The sequence below is a fragment of the Ambystoma mexicanum genome, chromosome 3p, assembly GCF_040938575.1.
Source record: "Ambystoma mexicanum isolate Mex_15411 chromosome 3p, UKY_AmexF1_1, whole genome shotgun sequence".
Lineage (NCBI taxonomy): Eukaryota > Metazoa > Chordata > Amphibia > Caudata > Ambystomatidae > Ambystoma > Ambystoma mexicanum.
The window spans coordinates 291,177,801-291,199,829 of record NC_090925.1 but is presented as its reverse complement, the minus strand read 5'-3'; the positions used below and the strand labels follow the sequence as shown (position 1 = coordinate 291,199,829).

The window sequence follows — 22,029 nt, the reverse complement described above, 5'->3', positions numbered from 1 at the left end:
AGGACCAGACGTGGTGGGCCTGAGATCCAGGTATGGAGCTCGGCATTTGTTGGGGTTGGGCAGGGAGGGGGGAGGGGAAGAGTTGTGTGCAGTGGGGCAAAGTTGGGGAGGGGGGGAGGTGGAAGTTGTTGAGGGTGGGAAGGAAAAGAGCCGGAAAATGAGCCATCGAGAACAACATTGGAAATGGAGAGGGGAGGGAGGACATCAAGTCAATGGAATCGGGGAACCTTAGAGTAGTGACCTGGAATGTGCGGGGCCTTAATAGTTACCTAAAACGTAATAAAGTAATGATGTATCTAAAGAGGATGAGGATTGATATAGCCCTGCTACAGGAGACCCACCTCACCAAGGAGAAACTGGAGGTGGTCAGGAGAAAATGGAATGGTAGCGTCACGGGAGCCACATATTCGGCATATGCAAGAGGGGTGGTTACATGGGTGGCACCACATGTGCCGTTTCAGCTGCTCCGGTCGACGATAGACCCAGAAGGTAGAATGGCGGTGGTGGCGGGACTCCTGGAAAACAGAGAAGTGAACATCATAAATTTATATGCCCCTAACCATGATACGCAGCCTATTTTAGGTCCTTATATGGTAAAATTAGCCCCCTGTTAGGTGGGGAGGTGATTTCAATTGCACCCTGAACCCCGAGATGGACAGGTCAGATAGCAAGCCAGCAAAACCCACGCCTGCAGCTAAAGCGTTGGGGACACTGTTGACAGACCTCAGACTGGAGGTTGTGTGGAGGCGGTTGCACCCAACGGACAGGCAATACTCGCACTACGCGGCGCCACATGACCTGCATACTAGGCTGGACTATGTATTCACCGCTGCTGAGATAGCGGGAGAAATGGTGAGCGCAGAATACAAAGCCAGGGTGCTGTCGGACCCTTCGCTTTTGGTCTTGGAGTGGCAATACCACCCCCCAAGGGCGCGAATCCCGACATGGAGGCTCAGAGCAGAGGCCCTGCACGACCTGGGTTTCCTAGAGGACCTGAGGGAGGCCATCGAGGAATATTTTGTCATTAATACAGGCAGCGTACGTTCCATGGGAACAGTATGGGAGGCATTTAAGGTGGTGGTGCGGTGGGTAGCCATTTCAAAATCCAAAGGGCTCCAAGAGGGTGTAGAACGAGAATTGCAGGAAACTGAAAGGGAGTAGGAGGACCTGATGTGTAGGGGGGGAACCACCCAGGAAGACTGCGCAAAGATAAGAGACTTACAGAAGGCTAGCAGCGAACTCGGGAACAGACTATGTAAGCTAAATTATAAGAAATACACAGAGAGGCAACATGCGGGGGGAGACAAGCCGGGCCTGGTTATGTTAAAATGAGACACCCAGGCCTTTGATTAGAGAAGTCAGGGATGCGGAAGGCCAGATCCGTAACACCCAGGAAGGAGTAAACGAGGAGTTCCTCACATATTATAAACGTTTATATGAGGACGCAGGTATAGACATGAGCCAGGAAATTCTGGAAACAATAGAAGACATAGGGCCCACTTTAGATGATTTAGAACGATCGGATCTGGAGGCCCCAATCACCTCAGACGAACTGGAGGTGGTGATCCAACACCTGCCTACGTGCAAAGCACCCGGGTCGGATGGGTTACCCAGCGAATTCTATAAAGCGTATAAGCAGGAGCTACTCCAGCCACTGCTGGCCATGTACAATGAGGCCTACGAACAAGGGGAGCTGCTGGAATCCCTCTGAGAGGCGGTGATCATCCCGCTCCTGAAACCGGGCAAGCCGAATGTGAACTGTGGGTCTTACAGGCCGTTATCGATGCTTAACCAGTATAGCAAAATACTCACGGCAGTGCTTGCCAACAGGCTTAAGCGAGTAATTGGTAAATTGATACACCCGGACCAAACAGGCTATGTCCCCGGTATAAACATCACGGACAACCACAGGAGGCTACACCACATTATTGAGCAACTGAGGAAGAACCGGGCGAGCTGGCCATTGTGACGCTGGACGAGGTCAAAGCTTTGAGGTGGTTGATGGCGACCCTGAAAGGATACGGGATAGGGCCGGGATATATCAGATGGGTCAAGATGTTATATAGCTCCCCGATTGCAAGGGTCAAGAAAGGCACTATAATTTCAGACAAGTGGCAGCTCAGTAGAGGGATTAGACAGGGATGCCCCTGGTCGCCCATGTTATATATTCTTGCGTTGGAGTCATTGGCAATTTGCCTTAGGCAACAATACGGAGAGGTGGGGATTCATACGACAGGGAACACACACTTGATATCACTGTACGCAGATGATATGCTCCTCTATCTGCGCTTCCCTGAAGAGAACCTGCAGTATGTGCTGGAAGTGATGGATCGCTATGCCGCCCTTTCGGGCATATCGTTAAACCCTGGGAAGTCCAGCGTGTTCCCCTTGGGAAGGTACAAAAGTGTTCCACCGGGAAGACTGCCCATCTTGCAGATTCCCTGGCAGACTGTGACGTTTAGATATCTAGGCATAAACATATGTCATAAGGTAGAGGTAGAACACAAGCACAACACGGAGAAAGCAGTTGAAGGTATTAAAAATAGCATGGTGTTTTGGTCCAGATTACCCCTTGCCATGATGGGAAGAGCAGTGCTGCTCAAAATGGTGGTCTTGCCCAGACTATTACACTTTTTTGTAAATGTCCCGTACTTGATCCCCAGACGTTTCTTTGTCAGACTTCATAGCCTATGCAGGGGCTTTATATGGCACAATTCTAGGAATAGGGTGGCCCTGTGGAAACTACAAAACTTGTGTGATAAGGGGGGCATAACCCTGCCTAATTTTGAATTATATTACCTGGTGGGACAACTATTGTATGTGGCTAGGTGGCTGTCTGCGGAGGAGTCTGCGGAGGCCAGGCTTTTGCAGGGGGACTCTGCCCCATACTTCCTGAAAGACACAGTATGGCTGTACAAAACGAAAGTGTCAGGGATGGGGAGACTGCTGGTGCTGGGCTGGGAGGTCTGGCGCAGGGCATGGAAAACTGTGGGTGACCCAGACCCGCTCTCTCAGCAGGTCCTGTTGGTAGTGCTATGTGGGGAAGACTCCCAACTGATTAAAGGGGTCCGCAAATATTGGGAACCGGTGGGCCTGGCCACCCTTGGAGACATATGGCAGGAGGTGGAGGCATTGGAATTCCAGGGGTTGCAGGAAGAGACAGGGGTGCATATGGGCCAATATATCACTTATACTAGGATCATGAAACAGGTAGGGAAAAGGTGGCCTGAAACAGTATTGGCAGAAGCACCCGATGCCACCGTAGAAATGATGTGCGATGTCTCGGAGGGTGGGCATGAAATATCTCGCATATATGAGCTCCTGAGTGCGAAGGCGGGGAGGGAGCTGCTCCAGCTGAGGCTTGACTGGGAGGGGGAGGTGGGCAAACCCATGACAGAGGGACAATGGGATAGAGCCGAGAGGTACCATAAGAAAGTGTCTCGGAATGCGAGACTCCAGCAGATTCAGCTATATGTCACCCACAGAGCTTACCTGACCCCCGGAAGAATAGCCAGGTTTGGAGGCTCGGCTGTACAGAAATGCCCCAGGTGCCGGGAGGAGGCGGCTGGGCTGTTGCATATGTTCTGGGCTTGCCCAGAGGTTAAGAGATTTTGGGTAGAATTGGAGACGAGAATGGCCAGTCGCGGGGTGGCGCTTGATGTGGGGTCTGCTTGGGTGTTTATGCTCAGGAGTTTCCCCAGGCCACATAATCTAAAGCATATTAGCAAGATGAAAGATTTGTCGTATATATTGGCCAAGTGTAGAATTGCAATGTGCTGGAAGGCGACCCACCGGCCTAGAGTAGAGATGTGGTGGGCAGACCTCCTGAAATGGGCTGAAGCAGAAACTGCGGTTTGGTATGAAGCAGTCACTAAAGGGGGGGGAGGAAGAGGTGGATCCTCTAATGGCCTGGAGACAACTGGTGGCTTCAATGGCAAACCCCCACCAGGTCAATGACGAAACGGAGCACTGGGATGATCTGATGACAACTGAGACACCTGAAGAGACTCAGGTGGATGGCACGGATATGACGGCTCGAGTTGTTGGGGAGGGTGGGGGGAGGACGTAGAAGTGCATTAATAAATATAATGTCTTACTATTGATCCTGAAAGTCCTAAATGGTTGTAATGTTTGGAGTCTTGTTTGATTAAAATAATAAAAATTGTTTAAAAAAAATATATACTTCCCTGCTGTCCTGGATTGGTGGATTGGTGCTCAGGTGACACAAAGTAGGGGAATTATGGTAGGGTAGCAACTGCAATAGCCGTTCCCCTGCTATATCAGCTATTGTGATATTGAACAAATGTTCTTTACAATTTTTAGTGCACCATGTCATGTCACGTCATTGGACGTCATCAGGGCCAAAGATCATGTGATTTCGCTTCCTGTGTTGACACCAAGGTCAAAGATCATATCAGGCCACATAAAATTATGTCATTTGGCACGTGATGCCAGATCCGCCATGCCTGTTTTTTTACTGAATTGCTGTCATTTGCACTTTTGCATTTATTCTAATATGAGATACCAAGCTTCATGGGCTTGTAGGTTCTGGCTTGTATTAAAGATGAGGGACTGTTTCTTTCCTACTGCAGATTATAGTATACTCTGTAGCCTGATTTATGATGTCACTATTACAGTGGACATATTTGGTACCCATACGAGTTCATGGGCAATAAAGAATACTTGTCTCAAAGCCCCGACTATCAATGTCAAAACATTACCACTATTTGTTTCGGATTTGATTCCTTCATAGATGCACCCCAGTTTCTTGTGGTCCCCACTGACCAGGAGGTGACAGAAGGAGCAGATGTGGAGTTCCTGTGCTCTGCAGAAGGAAAACCACTGCCCGGAATTGCCTGGACGAAAGCCGGTGAGTGTGACTTATGCTGTCAGGCTCCAGGCCTTGCAACATGTACGGGAGGGAGGGTGGCGGTATATCCTGGCCGGCTTCCCCTGAGAGTGTAACCGGCCTTCCCCTGATCTACATATGCAAGCATTATACATTTCATTATTCTAGTTAGTCCGATCTCTGTGTACGCTACTATAGCAAGGTGGAACGACTGAGTAAATATGCTTCCATTGTTGAGACCATCCTCAATCAGGTAAGGGTCGCGGATTGCATTAGGGAAAATTTTCTTGAATAGAACAGATGCAAGCTAATAAATGTAAGGCCTAAAGCCCCTGGTTTAATAAAGCGAATGTAGAGAAACAAAAAGTCTTATAAAATATAAAGAGTTAATACATTAAGCCCAGATAATATGCAAGTCTAAATAAGGAAATTAAGACCGTTATAGAGATATTATTATCTGAAAAAGGCAATATTCAGACAGAAATTAGAATGTACTGATTAGTGGCACTAGCTATACAAATCAAAGGGTCGTTTGGCACATTTGTAACAAGGGCCTGTGTGTCCATATGAGTTTAAGAACTTCCAGTGTGTGTGGTAGGAGGCTACTAGGGCCCATGAACAGAATGTCCTCTTCATGGCTGAAATTGGCCTCGTAGTAGGTTGGGTATGTACTTCAATCGAAAAGGGGTGCTCTGTTGGGAGGCTCTGCGCTTAATTGGGGTCATTAATAAAGAGGACAAGGCCATCACCTTTGGGGAATTTAGGGCAGCGCATCCGACTGTTGGGCTACATTTCTGGGAATTTGGCAACTTTAATGGCAAGGGTGAGGGTGACTTGGGGTCGGGTGGTGGTTCCAGACAAACCACGAACGCATAGGGTTAATGAGAGGCAGGTGAGGCTAGAGGAGGGTGGTAGGAATCTCTCTGAATTGTAAACAGCGGGCAGGGCAGAAATGGATGTTTAGGCGGTGAGCCTGGGGATGAAATGGGAAAGGGAATTAGGGGAGCAATTCTCAGATGGTGAATGGAAGAAGGTTCTCCTGCATGTGAAACAGCTCTCCAGGAATGTGCGTTTTCAGTGCCTACTGTAAAATGTTTTGAGGAGGGCCTATGTTGCCCTGGTAAGAGTGCACAAAATTGTTCCCAGCGCAGATCCGTCCTCTTGGAGGTGCCATGTGGTGACAGGAACGTTTCTACACAGTGTTGGGAAGGGGTACATGAGGAGCTGCCTGCCTTTATCGATGTTCGTATACAGCATTGTATTATAGGGTTGGGACTTTCTCGGAAGCGGAAGCAAGGTAGGGTAAAATTTCGAGTGTTATCACTGGGGCTTATACTGGCCAAGGGGGTGGTTGCCATGCCCTGGAAGGCAAGCACGGGACCAAGAATGGGTGATTACTGCAGGGAGATGCGTAAGTGGGTGTGAGCGGAGATGAAATTGGCTTGTGTTTAAGCACCTCTTCGGACAAAGGGACGAGGTACATGGTATGTCACGAGTTCTGGGATAAGCTTGAGGTGCCTACGTCCGCCTTAGAATACTGGAAGTACTTAGTTGGGATTGAGGGGAGGGAGGTCCAGATCGAGTAACCTGCGGTATTGATGCCAAGATATCATATTGATTGACTGCACTGATTAAACAATAACATGTGCCATGTACAATGTAATAGGACATACCTTGGTCCAGTTGGTTGGTGTATGATGAAAATGACAAATAAAGGTTTTTTAAAAACTCCCAACGTGCCAGAAGCTCTATGGAAATTGCAACTATGTCAGCTATATAGGGCTCCTACCTCTCATAAACCCTTTTGTTTGCAGGGTGAAGCAGACAGCATTTATTTTTATTCAGAAAAGGTAAAGGTATATATTAATAACATGAACGGATGACAAGTCAGTGAACTGGGTGAGGTGCCTATAGCTCTTATAAAGATAATCTCTACATTCTGTGCCTGTTTTTAGTGCACACCTTTCAATGAAGACTATGTCAGAGAGTTAGAAGAGATGAATTATGATGCCCGGCTATACATCCGGTGATACATATAAACCCCAATGATTATAGGAAGATAGTGTTAAAGAAATGTTTTCAGAAAATAGTCTAGGTTTACTGTCAGAATGTGCAAAATGGGAAAATGGAAACATAAATTCTTGTGAATTAAACCAGATTCAAGAAGGACGCACATATGATGAACAATATTCTGGGATTAAAGTATATAATATCAAAATATACTGATATAAAGCAGATGCCAGTGCACTGGGCTTTTCTTAATTGTTTGAGTGCCAAAAGTCAGCCTTTCTTTAAACAATTATTTATTTGTATGAGCTCTGATAAACCACCATGTTTTGATCACCTTGACAGAGTTGATTTTTTTCACCCTATAGCATAACGTAGGGAGAATGAGTATTCCGCAAATGTACTAGAGATATTAATGGAATTACACCCTAATAGTTGGAAGGTTAAACTATCAAAACAAGGTGGTTTATCAGAGCTCATTCAAATAAATAATAGTATAAAGCAAGTCAAGGTATTCAATAATTCGATGAAAATAAATCCACCAAAACTGTGCAACGTTTGTATTTCATATCTTTCATATATGGATGATGCTGTTATTTTAGACGTAACCATCAGAGGACTGCAATTTCCTTGGAATGAACACTCAAAGCATTTAGAATTACATTTCTTTAAGATTAATGTGTAAAATATTGATCTTGAATGGCTGACAGAAAAAATATAAATTTAATTGGTGGATTGACAAAGAAAAAATTGACATATAGAAGAATTACGACTACTCCGGGATTATTTCGATGGTCATATAAACCTACAATCTCACCATCAGATGATTAAGGCTAAAGTGTTATTTAGTTACATGAAAAATAGGAAATAGGAATAATTGTTTGGGACAAGATCCTGGAAATAATTATACTTTATGAAATAAAAATGATTCTGAGCATATTGTATGACATGATGCCCTTTTCCCAAGAGAAAACATTTTGGATAAAGGAGATGGAAGGTTTCTTTAAAAAAAAAATCTGAATAAATCCTCTATTAATTGAAGATCATAAAACTAGAATTAGGGATTGTAGGGATCACGTCAAACATTGATGCTGCAAATGTGCTACCCTGGGCGGTTATGATGCAGGTAAAGCATGGTACTTTGAAATTGATTTTGTATGAAGCGCTAAGTGGGCAGAAAGATGAAAAAAGCACAGCAATGGGAATAATTGTGGCCAAAATAAAAATTTCACTCAGATATGGTGGTATTTCAACCGAAGTATCTTTAGATTATTGGAGATTAATGATTAACATTAACATACCTTAAAAGAGTATTGAATTAGATAGTCAGGCTCGGAAACAGAAGACTACATACAATGGTCTAGCTTTTATATATTGTAATAGTAGGTATGCACATCGGCATATTTGTGAATTTCCAAGTACGTCAATTAGACTTTCTTTCTGCATGTTATTTTGAACTAGCTGGGGTACCTGGAGTTGCCCGTGTCCTGACCGAGTGGTGTCTCATGTGCCCTGGAGGATGTTGCTCTTGTCCTCTTGTCGGCAAGTCTTGCTTCAGTTTGCTCTGGTGTCTCATGTGCCCTGGAGAAAGGTGTTCTTGTCCTCTGTTTGGCAAGTTGTGCGGCTGTTTGTTGTTGTGTTTCATAAGCCCTTGATAATGATTTTTGCTTTGCATCAGATGGAGCTTTTCCAAGAGATGTTCATTTTTTTTGCGGCATGTTTCAGTCACTCAATTTGAGAAAATGACCACAAAACATTGATTGATTGTGCTCTGTTCTTGTGAATGAACTTAAGTAAACTGTAACCTTGCCATTCCCCATATTTGGAGTGGCTTGATAAAAGGATTAATTGGTCTTAAACACTTTCGAACTGTATACAGTAGTAATACATTTCAAAGGAATAAGCCACACATCGAACATTTTGGTACAGACACTTTTCCAAATGTTGCCTCCTTCTAGAACCTACTGTAGTGAATGAGGGTGAGCATCAGTAAATGATGGTGTCTACGGAGTGAATTATTTGCATCCAAACATGGACTACAATCTTGCCCCAGACAAATGAGGAATCCATGCAAGATTTGGTAGCAGTGGGTTCAACGGTGTGGATTTGTGTAGCCGGACAAACATACACACAGACACACATCAGAACAGAGGGAGCAGAATTGATGGGGAGGAGTGAGAAAACTGAGAGAGAGGTTCGAGCAGAGGAGAGCACAGGAATAAAGACTGGAGGGTTGAAGGATCTAAGGTTACAGTGTAAGAATGTATGAGAGGAGTCAGACGGTGCAGGATCAAAGGAAGTAAAAGGTGTAGCTGTGACAATGGATGATGAGGAGAGAGAGACGGAAGAAAATGAGATAGAGGGAGGATCCAGATGGATGGGATGGGGGGCAGGGTTCTTGGACAAGGTGGTAGGAATCAAGGCGAGAGACCAAGGAAGTTGAAGTGCTTGTGGAGGAAGGGTAAAGATTGAAATGGGCAAGCAGGAAAAATGCGAAAGGAGAAGGTAGAAAGAAAGTGAAGAGTTAGTCAAGCTCATCAAGAAAAGATGAAAAGGGTACGGGAGTGATTAGGAAAGAGATAAGATGAGGATTAGTATGCGCAACATATGTGAATACAAATCTCCTTGATTTCAATTATTCAGGGTGGCTCTTCAAACCTCTCATCCTTGTATGTACATTTAAATGCCTGTAAATGCTTTCTATCGATTTGTGCTAATGTTTTGCATGATTTACCTTTACAGCACATTGTGTATGTGTGTCAGCACTGTGATCTGATGCGTCTATTGTACCCTTTCTCTGACTTCTAGGGCAACCTGGTGCTTTATACAAAATCAAACTAAAGAAATCCAATAGCTGCCACCAGCTTTCTCCCAACACACCTTCTGGGTGAGAAAACTCACTCGGAGACAAAATGGGATCCTCTGACAGCATCCCTGCCCAGGTGTCCATGCGGGAAACTAAGAGCAGCACACCAAAACATTGTTACAGCTATCAGGGAGATGTCAGTTGAAGACTCTCAGCAAACATATAGTCTAAAAACCAAAATGACAGCAAAAGATGTAGGGAACTACTCATGTTAGCAAAAGCAATGCTAAAAATTGAATTTCAACCTAACATTTTTGCTCCAGGATAAAAGGTCCAGAGACTGGTTGGAGGTGGAAGGTCAAGAGGGTAGATGCAATGTGCATCAGATTCCCAGAAGATCTTCATACCTCTCTTCTCATTTCTACAGTTCTACCAAAGATCTAGATCAGTCGTGTGTTCTCTTGGTAGTCCCTCAATGGGCCAGAATGTGGTGATTTGCTCTCCATCATCTGCAGTGGTTAACGCCTGCGGCCCCTTTTCCTCCCTGTGCTCTCTTTCAGGGTAACCTAGAATGTCCCATCCTGGTGGCTGGTGAATGGCATTGGAGAAACCTTTGGGAATTTGGTGGGTAGGGTGGTCCGCCACCTGCTACGTGATGCAGGCCGCAGAGGAGGTAAATGCAGGAATCCCCAGATGACCAAATCTCTCTGTAGTCTTCCATGTAGCACATCCAAGTCCACCCAGGGCTGAACCCTTCACTTAACATTCACAATCCTTATTCTGAAGCAAGGAACCTATGGGGCCCTTGCTGGTGGGCCAGACCCACATGCACCAGGGTGCTCAGAGTCCTTTAGGTCCTAGATGAGGGAGACCCCCTACCCCTCAGCAGACCCTCATAGAAAACCTTGAAAGGTAGGACTTTGTGAATATGCACTTAGAGTAAACAACAATTAATGCAGGGATACAAAAATGGAATCAGACCCAGGTGGATGAGTAAGTCCTTAAGGTAGAAGATGATTGGCCCTATGGTGGAATCGGGTGGATCCCCTGTTCAGCCTGACAGGACCTTCATTCCAAGGCAGGGGCCAGTCACAGGAGGCCTGTGATCACCCTACCATACCATCGGGGAAATGATTCTGCTATAGATGGTGACTTATTGGGATGCAGGATCAGGGAATTTAGGAGTCTCCTGTCTCCACAGGGTCCTTATGGCACTTGCTCAGGGGACTTGGACAGACCACAGAAGCATAAACCTGGGAGACGCAGACCATGTGAGAGAAGGGAAATCAGGCTCTTGCCAAAGCATGTTTTTTTCCAATTCCACTGAAAGTGCATTGTCAGTAGCTACTGCCACTTTAAGGGAAGCAAGGATTGCTGTTCCCACAGAACCGGCAGCGCCTGTATGCTTGGTTCTCATGGTTTGGGTGCAAGAATCCCACCTAAACATACAGATGAAAGTGAGGGACCTGAAGCATTAAGGGAGACGTGGCAGTCAATCACCCATAGCAAAAGGACCCCACTCTCAGATTTGGGGTTGTTTTCCCACGACTGAAATGTTCGCGACGGAAATGACAGCATGAGAAATGTACTTTATACAAAATTGTTTGTACATTTCCCATGCAGACATCCATGTTAAAACAACGCAAATCCATACATACATTAACCCCCGCCCAAGCCCCCACCCCAAAACACCACCTACCCCTACTTACCTTTCATTCCGATAGGCTGTGTCCCTGTGGCGCTGGTTCCCTTTCACTTCCCTGATCGGGAACCAGCGCCGCAGGGTCCTTTATATTTTCTTTCTTTTTTTCGGGTCAGCCGCAGGGGTGTCCCCTGCCACCCCGCTCACTATACTGTATGGTATAGTGAGCTGGATGTTGCGGGGGACACCCCCTCTGCCCCGCAGCCTTTTTCTTTTTACCTACCCCTCCAAATAGATACTACAAAATGTCCTATGAACATTTAGCAAGTAGGACATGTGGCAATATCTATTTTTCTATTTTCGAACTTTTGGTGGTGTAGGTCATTTAGATTTCGATCATTTTGACTGAATCCCACTCTCATACAGCTAAGAACAGAAAGGCACATGTAATCCAACCCTGAGGCAGGGTTTCGGTGCAACCATAGTGCAGACGGCTCAGAGGAGGGTCTCGATAGTCCTACATCAAAACTGGAAGACACCCTGAGGTTGGGGTGCACAAACTAATGTTTACACCTACTGCCTAAAGAGGCACCCCTGATTTCTCTTAACCCAGAGAGAGGCTGGAAGCATGGCCAGAGTGTGGCAGGGGTGTGGGTGTAGATGGGTGGACCACACAGTAGGATGGACGAGCCAATCCCAATTCCCATATAAGGCTGTAAACCACAACAGGGGCAAAGCCCGACAGCCAAATTACCTCCTTTCACCAAAATGAGTGGGGAAAACTGGAACACCACACTATAAAGGCACACAGACTCTGTCAGTGTGAGCGTTGGAGGATGGAGCAAGAGACCAAAGAGAGGAGACACGTGCTATTTTGAGGCTGGTTGGAGGAGGGAGCAGGAGGTTTCACAAGGAGCAGAGGACTAGAGGAGCGAGCCAGAGGGCCAGGCCACAGCACTACCAAAGGTCCAAGGAGAGGGTCTGAGCAGGAGCCTATGAGCTCAGAGCAGGGCTGGAGCAGGTGCCCAGAAAAGGGCTGGAGCGCCCAAGAGTTCAAGAGAGGGGTTGGAGCCAGAGACAAAGAGGAAGGGAAAAGAGAGGAGTGTGAGAGGGGTAACCCTAGTAAGATGCATGGTGTTTAGAGGATCGAGGAAGGTGCTGAGGGGGATGAAGATGAGGGTGATAATAGTATGAAGGGTGAGCCTTGGAGAACCTGGGGAAAGAGGCCAGAAGGATGAAGACAATAAGGGTGATAGTACTGCAGAAGAGGGTGGTGCTCGCAGGACCGAATATGAGGACAGTGCCCAAGGGATGAAGAAGATGAGGATAGTGACAGCAGTGTGAAAGAGAGTGATGAAGGCAGAGACATGGCTAGTAGGGGCGAAAACAAAGTGAGATTCTTTGTGAGTTCATTACAATAACATTTTTAATAACACTCAGAATACCACCTGTGGATGTTACTATTGTAGCTATAGAAATGGCTGTTGGATTGTTTGTGGCACTCACTTTTAAGCACATTTGAAAACCATGCACAGAAAGATGTAACATCAGGCGTTACTCATTAGAAGAATGCAAACAAAGCGTGTCATTCAGGGTTGGGCAGATTTTTTATGAAATACCACAGAAAATTTTTCCAACTGCGCCAGTAGTATTTCTGAAAATCCTCCCAATTCAGAGTTTACCACTAGCGTGGGTAGCAGTTCTGCAATACCTCGGGAGATATTTCAGACATACCATCATTGCCAGGTGTTTTTAAAAATATTTTTTCAGCCATTCCCACCTTAACTGTGAATGTGAAAATGGTTTATCTCCAGTCATGGTTCATACCATTTACTGTACATTTTCGATGCCCAGAATTATAAATTGTGGTCCTTGTAGGTATTACCTGGGAAAAGTGGTGAGAGGGGGACAGAGATGGCCACCTTTTCACCCCATTAATATAGAACATTTTAACTGTTTTGAAGGGACGCACTTGTGCTTCCTTGAAAACCCAAACGCAAATACAAACACAAGGATGCAAACACTCTGGCTAACCTCTACAGCACTACACTAACGGAGGCAGTAAACACCATTGCCCCTCTAGTGGCCCGTAAAGCTAAAGCCATCAAACACTCAAATTCTTGGTGCACCCCAGAGCTCCTAGAACTTCGGAAACAAAAAGCAGCGGGTTGCATCACACTGAGAAAATCCCTGTCTGTAGCCTCAAGATTAGATTTCACTAAAGCAGCCCTACTCTACAACCAAGTGGCCATTGCTGCCAAATCTTCCACCTTCAACTCACATATTGCTGATGCCAAATCAGATACCAGCGAGATCTTCGCTATCCTGAGAGAGCTCGAATCTCCTACCCACTCCCCCGCTTCACTAACCAAGGATGAGACCTGGTGTACTAATATTCAGAAGCAATGTTGAATAAAACGAACTTGCTCAACAAAAAAATACTTACCAAACAAGCCAGCCTGCTCACCTCACCCAACCTCCCTGTCACAGCCTCTTGCCTTACCCACCAGAATCTGCCCCCCCCCCCAATTTCACTTAAAAAAGATCAGAGAGCTAGAAATCTCAGCAATCCTCAGAAGCTTCCCGCAACCATCGTCAAGGACTGTTCTGAAATCCTAGTCCCATATTTTGCAGCCTTCATAAACCCTTCCTTCTCTACTGGATTAGTTCAAGGGAAGACTGGGTGCTTCCTCTCTTGAAGAACCCTTCCCTAGACCCAGCAGTGAGCAACAGCTACAGGCCCCTTACAACTTCCCTTCCTTTTGTACATTCTAGATAGAGCAGATTATCTGCAAGTACAACACTTCCTAGAAACTCACCATATCCAGGGAATGCGCCAGTCAGATTTCTGCCCAGGACATGGCACGGAAACAGCACTGCTCAATCTAAAAAAAAACAGATGAATGAGATTAGGGACACTGTGAAACCCGCCCTCCTCCTCCTCTGGATCGGTCAGCCGCATTTCACCTAATTGACCACAAAATCCTATGTCACCGCCTTAACACCTCAGCTAACTTCTCCTCTGAAGCCACCTCATGGATTGCCTCCTTCCTGGAAGGGAGAGTCATGAGAGTGTTTGCCGAGAATGCCATTGCTGCATCTACACCCATCCCGTGTGGGGTTCCTCAAGGCTTGTGCCTATCTCCGACTCTCTACAATACATTTACCAGGCCTCTCTAGACTCCATCGACATAACCTACACCAACTATGTCGATAACACACAGATTCTTCTCCCGCTCACTGGCAACTATGCAGACGATTCTAACACTCTCAAAGACACCTACTCCACCATTGAGGCCTGAATGGCAGCAAACCGTCTGTGCCTAAATGGAGATAAGACAGAGCTCCTGCTCGTAGGGCCCCCTGCCCTTCTAAAAAACCTTAATGCACAATACTCAACGTTCTATATAGATGACATCTGGGTCTCAGTCTCCTCCTCAGTGAAGACACTGGGCGTTTACCTTGGTGCTACCCTCTCACTGGCCCACCAAGTGAGCGCAATCACCTCATCAGCAGCCTATGCACCAAATGACTTAATGCATCAAGACCCTTTCTTTCTACAGAGAGCTGTCTAACCATTGCTCAAGCAGTCATTGGCTCTAGGCTCAACTACTGCAATGTCCTCTTCACTGGTACTTCATCAAACAATCTGCACAAGCTCCAAATCATACAAAACAATGCTCTTAGTGCTGCCCTCAACATTCCCAAGAGGGATGACATTGCTGCAGCCTGGAGAACTGTACACTGGCTGCCCATTTGCAAGCGTATCTTTTTCAAAACGATGTCCATTACCCACAAGTACCTCTCTAATTCCGCCCCGTCTCCCCCCTGGAAAATCTCTAGAACACTGTTGTCTAGGCCAACTAGAACCTAGAACCCTGTATGCTCACCGCTTCCTCCAACCCAAAATCAGGCGAGCCAATGCCAGTGGCTCCAGTTTTCCCTATATTGCAGCCAAACAGTGAAACTCATTGCCTTCCACACTGAGAGCTGCACCTTCATGTTGGGTATTCCAAAAAGCCCTCAAAACCCGGTTGTTTACCTAGGATGCTCCCTGCCTGCTCATTACCTTGTATACCGTATTACACTGTTTATCTCCCTTCACATTGTTTGCAAGTAACTGGGCTGTAACGGCGCCTCAATGCCTCTGGGTTGTATGTGCGATTTATAAATGAAATAAATAAATAAAATAAATACATAAATAAAGTCCCTTATGCTCCCTCTCCATCACAAGATCCTAGGCCGAATCCCCTTTACAATGAATCGAAATACGCAGCCAACTTTCCAAGAAAGTGCAACTTGGGAGCACAATAAAAGCCATGTCCACTTGGTGTCTTTCACTTTGTGTTGCCCATGTGCAGACCCCAGAGCTACCTACAAGTACCAGCAAGACCCTGACCACAACTTATTGTCATGTCTGACAGAGACTAAATGGTAGTAAAGGTGTTCTACCATCTACATGTGAGCCAGGGCAATGGAAGGGGTGAGTGACAATGGATTCGTTCATGAGCAATGCGGGCAAGAGAAGGGTTGTGGTTAAGGTAGTGGACAGGAATTCAGTTAAGGGTTATGGTATGGCACAAAAGGGAGACAGGGGTCTGAAAGATGATTGTAAGGAGGTGAAGGGTGAAGGTGCATTGAGGATGTAGTGCAAAGGTGGAACATCGTAGGGTGATGTGTAAAGAAAATAGGGTAAATGAGACAGAGGCACAAATCTAGAAAGGTAGGTCAGTAGATTGAGTGACTGTTGCTCAGATGTGTGCCCGACCTGCAAGCCAATGCACCCCAAAAATGGGACTGGCTTACTCCTTTCATGTTCTAATGCAGTGATGCATGCTTGCTTTATGAACATATCTTTCAATTTAGCTTCTCTTATACTTTGTCAGATTTCTATATCATAACGCCAGATGTATTGAACCGGTGGGGAGGTGGGATGCCAAGGGACTGTCTTATGTTGAGAGATTGTGGGAGTGGGTAGAGTGCCAGGTTTGGGTCTAGGGTTTTGTGTTGTGGGGAGACAGGAATCCAGGTATGTATCTTTTTGCCATGCCAGCTCCTGTGTGGCACTGACAGTGAGGCTAGGCCCCCTGGCTCAGCTATGGTTTTGCTCTGTAGCTTTCCCACCTCTTTACATTGGTCTAAAACTAAAGGTAGAAGGGGGTGGGATGGAGGAGATGTAGCCTGCTGTAAAATTGCAAGCTGGGTCATAAGGAAACCTTGGCCCGAATCCCATCTTTACAAATTCACCAAATTTGATTATCCTTGACAAATCATTTTCCTGTGTTTGGTTTGTGGCAGAGGTTTCCTGGGGCCCTGCTCTCTAAGAAACCACAAACATAGCTGAAAAATATGTTGCATAAAAGGCAAGTAATGTCCAAAATGTCTGCTATATTTACATGGGAATTTGTGGGTGAGAAGAGGTTGGTATTGGGTTTAGTGTTCTGGCTGTTGGGGCTGCTGCATTGTGGGCTTCAGCCAGACAATTGCACTTGCCCCTTAGGCCGAATGTTGCCAGTCTTACCCTGGCCATTATTGCCCTGTAGGCTAGCCTGGTCCTGGCAGGAAATGTTAAACAATGAAGGCAACATGCTGCCACAAGCTAGCCTCCAGCAAAAAGAAAAACAGTAATTTCTAGACACTATGCTGATTAAACAACCAGAGTTGATTCTATTTAACATGTTAACAAAACATGCAAATGCTACACCTGGAAAAACTGAGATCTGAGCCTAACAGGGATAGGAATATGGGCAATAGACAGACTGAAATGACTATTCGGCAGCTAGCAGCAAAGTATACCGTTCTGTAGAGTTTTTCTCCATGGGAGAAAAGTGTCCATTAAGTGTCTAGGACACTGCTATTTTGTACCTTGTTTTTATCAACCCAATACAGACAGCTCTCCGATAATGCACGCTTGCACCGGGAATCCAGAGGAGATGCATTGCTCACCTGCTACACTGCTCACACCTACTAGGAGAACTTCTGATAATGTCGACACTCTGGCATGTGCACAATTTATTTTCCGGTGCCGGATGCCTTGAATTGCAGTTGTTAGAACAGGTTCTTTCTTTTGCAGCTTTTTTGTGCTCGAGTCTGACCTATTGTGGTCTTTTTGTAAACAAATTCATGTTTCTTTACGGACTCTTTTTTTTCCTCATGTTGTCTCCAAAATAAGTCAGTTGTGTAGCTACTGATACTGTGGAGAATTGTATCCGCTCACCTCTCATTTGTAACTGGGATAGTCAGCTCCCATGCATATATAATAAGTAACAATTATAACATTTAAATATACATTTATTTAATGACTAGGTGTACCCCTCATATAATGCACAGTTTGAGCGATTACTATGTCTCTATCTGTCTACTTGTGCTCGCTCGCTCTCTGTCTTTCTTTCCGTCACAAGAATCACATTGTCAGGTGCGTGTTTGCTAGAGCCACCCCAGCCATTGTTGACAGCAGCACAACCACAGGAAAAAAACACAGCTATCTTGAAGAAAGCAGTGGGTTGCCGTGTCGTTTTTTGGTTAATAGTAGAAAGATAGCAGCAGTGACCGAGGCGCACCATGAGGTGAGGATCTGCCTGGTATATAGAGACGTACTACCTCGCTGCAACCATGTACTATCACCCTGATACCTCTGGGTTTGGGCGCTATCAATAAATAAACAAAATACATGGTCATTTCACGTCTCCTGCAGGAATGTCGGCCTCTCACTCAGGTTGCATTGTTCATACAGGGTGATGTGGATAGGCTCTGCGGAAGGGTGGAGGCTTCTGACAGACCTTGTAAGGGAGCAGAGCACCAGACTGCTGGGTCAACAAATTCATTTATTTTATGTTTTTGACCATTCTTAATGTTTGAGCATATTGTAACAAATCAGCACTGCCGACCAATTAGTGGCCAGCCCGGACTTTTCCACATGTGCTCAAAGAAGGAAAAGATTATTGGTATTAATCTGTGTGTCATCCCTTTCAAAAAGGAAGGCCATTTTGAGAGATGAAATGGTGCATAGTCTCTGCAAACGAATTTATTTAAAAAAGGAAATATTTTAATCGGTGTATGTGGAATTATGACTCGGGAGCGCGGGATACTGCAGAAATTATATTTTATTCTTTTACAAATTAATCAACAAAAGAAATGTTCTCTTGAGTCCTTGACAGTTTCTTCACTGTCCAGGGTTCTTTTGTATAAGGTAGAAGACTTCCTTCCTAAGTCTTCTGTTATTCCTTGGTGTCCGGATAGGCTCACCAGTCGTTCCTTCTTGTTCCGTCCTCGCCAACATTCTAAAACAAACAACATCAAGCCGGTGAATTTGCAGGCTTTTGATCTCTGCGCCTGGCTCACTTCCCCACCAATCCCTGTTGCCCCTTCCTAACAGACTTTTCATTGGATGCCTTGGTGGTGTCCCACCTCCTTTAAAGGCTGCCCCCCATTTCTGGGTTTGTAAAACTCCCCGGTGGTCTGAAGTGGTGTCCCTGCTGTTCCTTCCGCCTTCGCTCTCCTGGCCCCTTGAGGCCGCCCCACACGTGAGAGTTCTGGTGTCGGGCCCCTCCATTGCTGCGCAGCGGCCTGCCCCACCTCTGGAGATGGGCTTGCCTCGCCGGCCTCATTGCCTCTCCCTGTGATCCCGCTCCGGCGGTGGGAGGAACTCGCCCGGCTGACCGCATGTCCCCCTCTAGCCTCAGGCATCGGTGGCGGGACGCGCCTACTGCCATCCATCCTGGCATCTCTATGAGGTGAGTGTAGCTTGTGTTGTCAGCTGTGCGCCTGTATGCCGTGACGTTCACTTCTGCCGACGGGCCCCTCCATGTCTGGCGCCGCTACTCCATGGGTCTGCCCTAGCTGGTTCCTGGTAGTCCTGCCCTGTAACCCCCTTCCGGGTTTCTCCATACACATTTCCTTACAGTGTAACATTGTAAACTGGCTATTTTTGAAATGTTACAATGTTCATTTCAAATGAACACTTGACAGGACATATTGCAGTCATACAAAGAACATTACACTTGTCTTACTGAGCAAAGCCACAATCAAAAACTATAACAACTATATACATTATTTTCCAATAGTACATTATTCAAGAAGGGCAATCTGTTATAGTCCTATATACCCATTTGAAATACCTCTATTAGAAAGGGGAAGGCTTATCGGGCAATACCCAAACAAAAAACGCAAAATGCTAGTGTGGGCGAGATTTGTTGTTCAAAATGGGCCACTTTTTTGGTCAATGTGACCCAGTTTGATGAGTTATTTCACTATACGGCTAGTAGTTTTGACCATTGATGCTGAATACATATTCTTTAAATTGCTCAATTTGCATTGCATTTTATCAAATAGCTCCCCCTTGGGTACTATTTAAACACTCTGTCACAAAAGGAATACATTGCCATTTGCAACTGTGGGCCACTTTTTCATTGGTGCCCGAGACAATTGTATGCCCCAGTCCGACCCTGGGAAGGGGACATATTTTACCAAGTAAGGTTCCTGGCTGCTTGGCATAAAATCCAAGAGCATTCTGTCAACATAAGAATGGACACAGATTTGTGTATTTGACAAATATGTCTCGTTAGAAGTTTGCAGGCTTCCTGGTGCTCATTTCCTTTTTTCACTACAGTCATCTTTAGAATTTGGATATGAGAATGTAAAGTCTGTAACATCCGCCACTCCAGTGGGGTCTTCAAGTATTGGGGCCTTGCAGAATTTTAGAATAGGAAAGGCTGGGTGGCAAGATAAGGAAAGCAGTGCACAGACATTCTGAGAAAATTATATACATATAAAACATCTTTTCAAATCAAGAGTAAGGGTTAATCTCACAAAAAGTTAAAGTCTACAAATAGTGGGAATAACAATAAAGGTACAAAATCTCACTGTATATCACTACAAATGCAAACATCAAAGTCGCGAGTATAAGCACTAACTCCATGCCACTACAAATCTAAAGTTAACACTCACTTCAACTTTGACATTGATGTAATCTGCCTAATACTTGAAGTGAGTGTGAAAGTTGGATTTTAACTCTTGATTTAAAATGTGTTTTCTTTATATTTGATTTCAGTTTTCTTGCAGGGAGTATGGTGTATAGCGTATGAGTGTATGTTGTATAAGTGTATGTCATATAAGTGTTTGCCACATGAGTGTATCAGAGTATGGCGTGTAAGCCACGTCGTTTACATTTTATACATTTACACAATTTGCATCAGATATACATGCTCTACAGAAATGAAAATGTACATCAAAGTTATTCCCAACTTTGATGCCATTTTTTATACCTTTAGTACACGTGTACGGAATGTACATTTCATACACATACTGGCCGGGTTTATGCAGAACATATCTATTAATTAACTGCACATCTTCTAGCTCCTCTGAACATAGGTGACCGGATGGCATACATGTGTGTCATAAGTGAGTGCATCATAACAGTATGAGTCTTAAGAATGTATGGTGTACGGTGTATGACTTTTTAATATGTAAGTGCCTGTCCTATAAAGGTTTTACAGTTTGTACATGTACACTTTTTACATCCCCAGTACATTTCATATGAATTTAATAAATGTGTGTTGTAAGAATGTGTATCAGAAGTGCATGTGTCATACGTCCATGTGTTGTAAGAGCATACATCATATGTGAGTGTGTGTTATGAGAGTGTGTTGTAAGAGCATGTAAGGAGTATGATTGTGTTGTAAGAATGTGTATCAGAAGTGCATGTGTCATACGTCCATGTGTTGTAAGAGCATATATCATATGTGAGTGTGTGTTATGAGAGTGTGTTGTAAGAGCATGTAAGGAGTATGAGTGTTTGGTGTGTAAGTGCCTGGCTTATACAGGTTTACAAATTCATACATGTGCACAATTTATATCTCCGACACATTTCATGTACATAGTTTATGTTGTAAGAGCCTCTATAGTAAGTGCAGTCCAAAGCTACCTCTTCTAGACCAACTAGATCGGCCGAAGCTCACCACCTCACTCAGCCCAAATTTAAACAAGCTAAAGCTGGAGGCTCAAGCTTCCCAACCATCTCAGCCAAACAGTGCAACTTACTCCCGCCTACCTTGAGAGCAGAACAATCTGCCCTAGCTCCACCAACAGAAGCTTGCGTCAAGGATGCAGATTGGTGAGCTAAAATTCAGAAAGTTTTAGCTGACAAAATAGCTATGCTACAAACCAAAATAGAGACAAACAATAACAGCTTGGTGAATAGTTCCAATCTCAACACTCTGGTGGACCCTCACTCTCTATCCTTCCCTCCATTTTTCATTTCTCCAGTCACTCCGAAAGAAGTGGAAAATATAATTCTAGGCCTATAACCATCAAGGTACCAGGGAGACATCTGTCCTGCCACAGTCATTAAGGAAGGCGGCAAAGAATTGGCCCCTTTCATTGCCACTGTGATTAACTCCTCGTTCAATACTAGCTCAGTCCCCAATAACCTCAAGCAGGCTTGGGTCATACCCCTTCTCAAAAAACCAAACATAGACCCTAACATACCGACCAATTATAGGCCCATCACAACTGTCCCCTTCCTCTTAAAAATTCTGGGTAAAGTGACCTATCTCCAAATTCAAAAACATTTGGAAGATAACAACCTACTAGGTCTCTGCCATTCTGGCTTCAGACCGAGACACGGTACAGAAACGGCCCTCTTGGACTTAAAAATCCAAATGGATGAAGCCAAAGATAACAGCCATTTGGCCACCCTTATGCTTTTGGACCTCTCGGCTGCTTTTG

At 45.2% G+C, this 22,029-nt stretch overlaps 1 protein-coding gene across 1 annotated transcript in view; it reads left to right on the top strand.

Moving 5' to 3' along the window:
- LOC138580351 (peroxidasin homolog) overlaps window positions 1-22,029 on the top strand; it is a 375,430-nt gene that overhangs the window by 212,847 nt on the left and 140,554 nt on the right. The window contains exon 11 of the mRNA XM_069650821.1: window positions 4,754-4,870. Within this exon, the coding sequence (XP_069506922.1) occupies window positions 4,754-4,870 (117 nt within the window). The remainder of the gene's footprint in view (window positions 1-4,753; window positions 4,871-22,029) is intronic.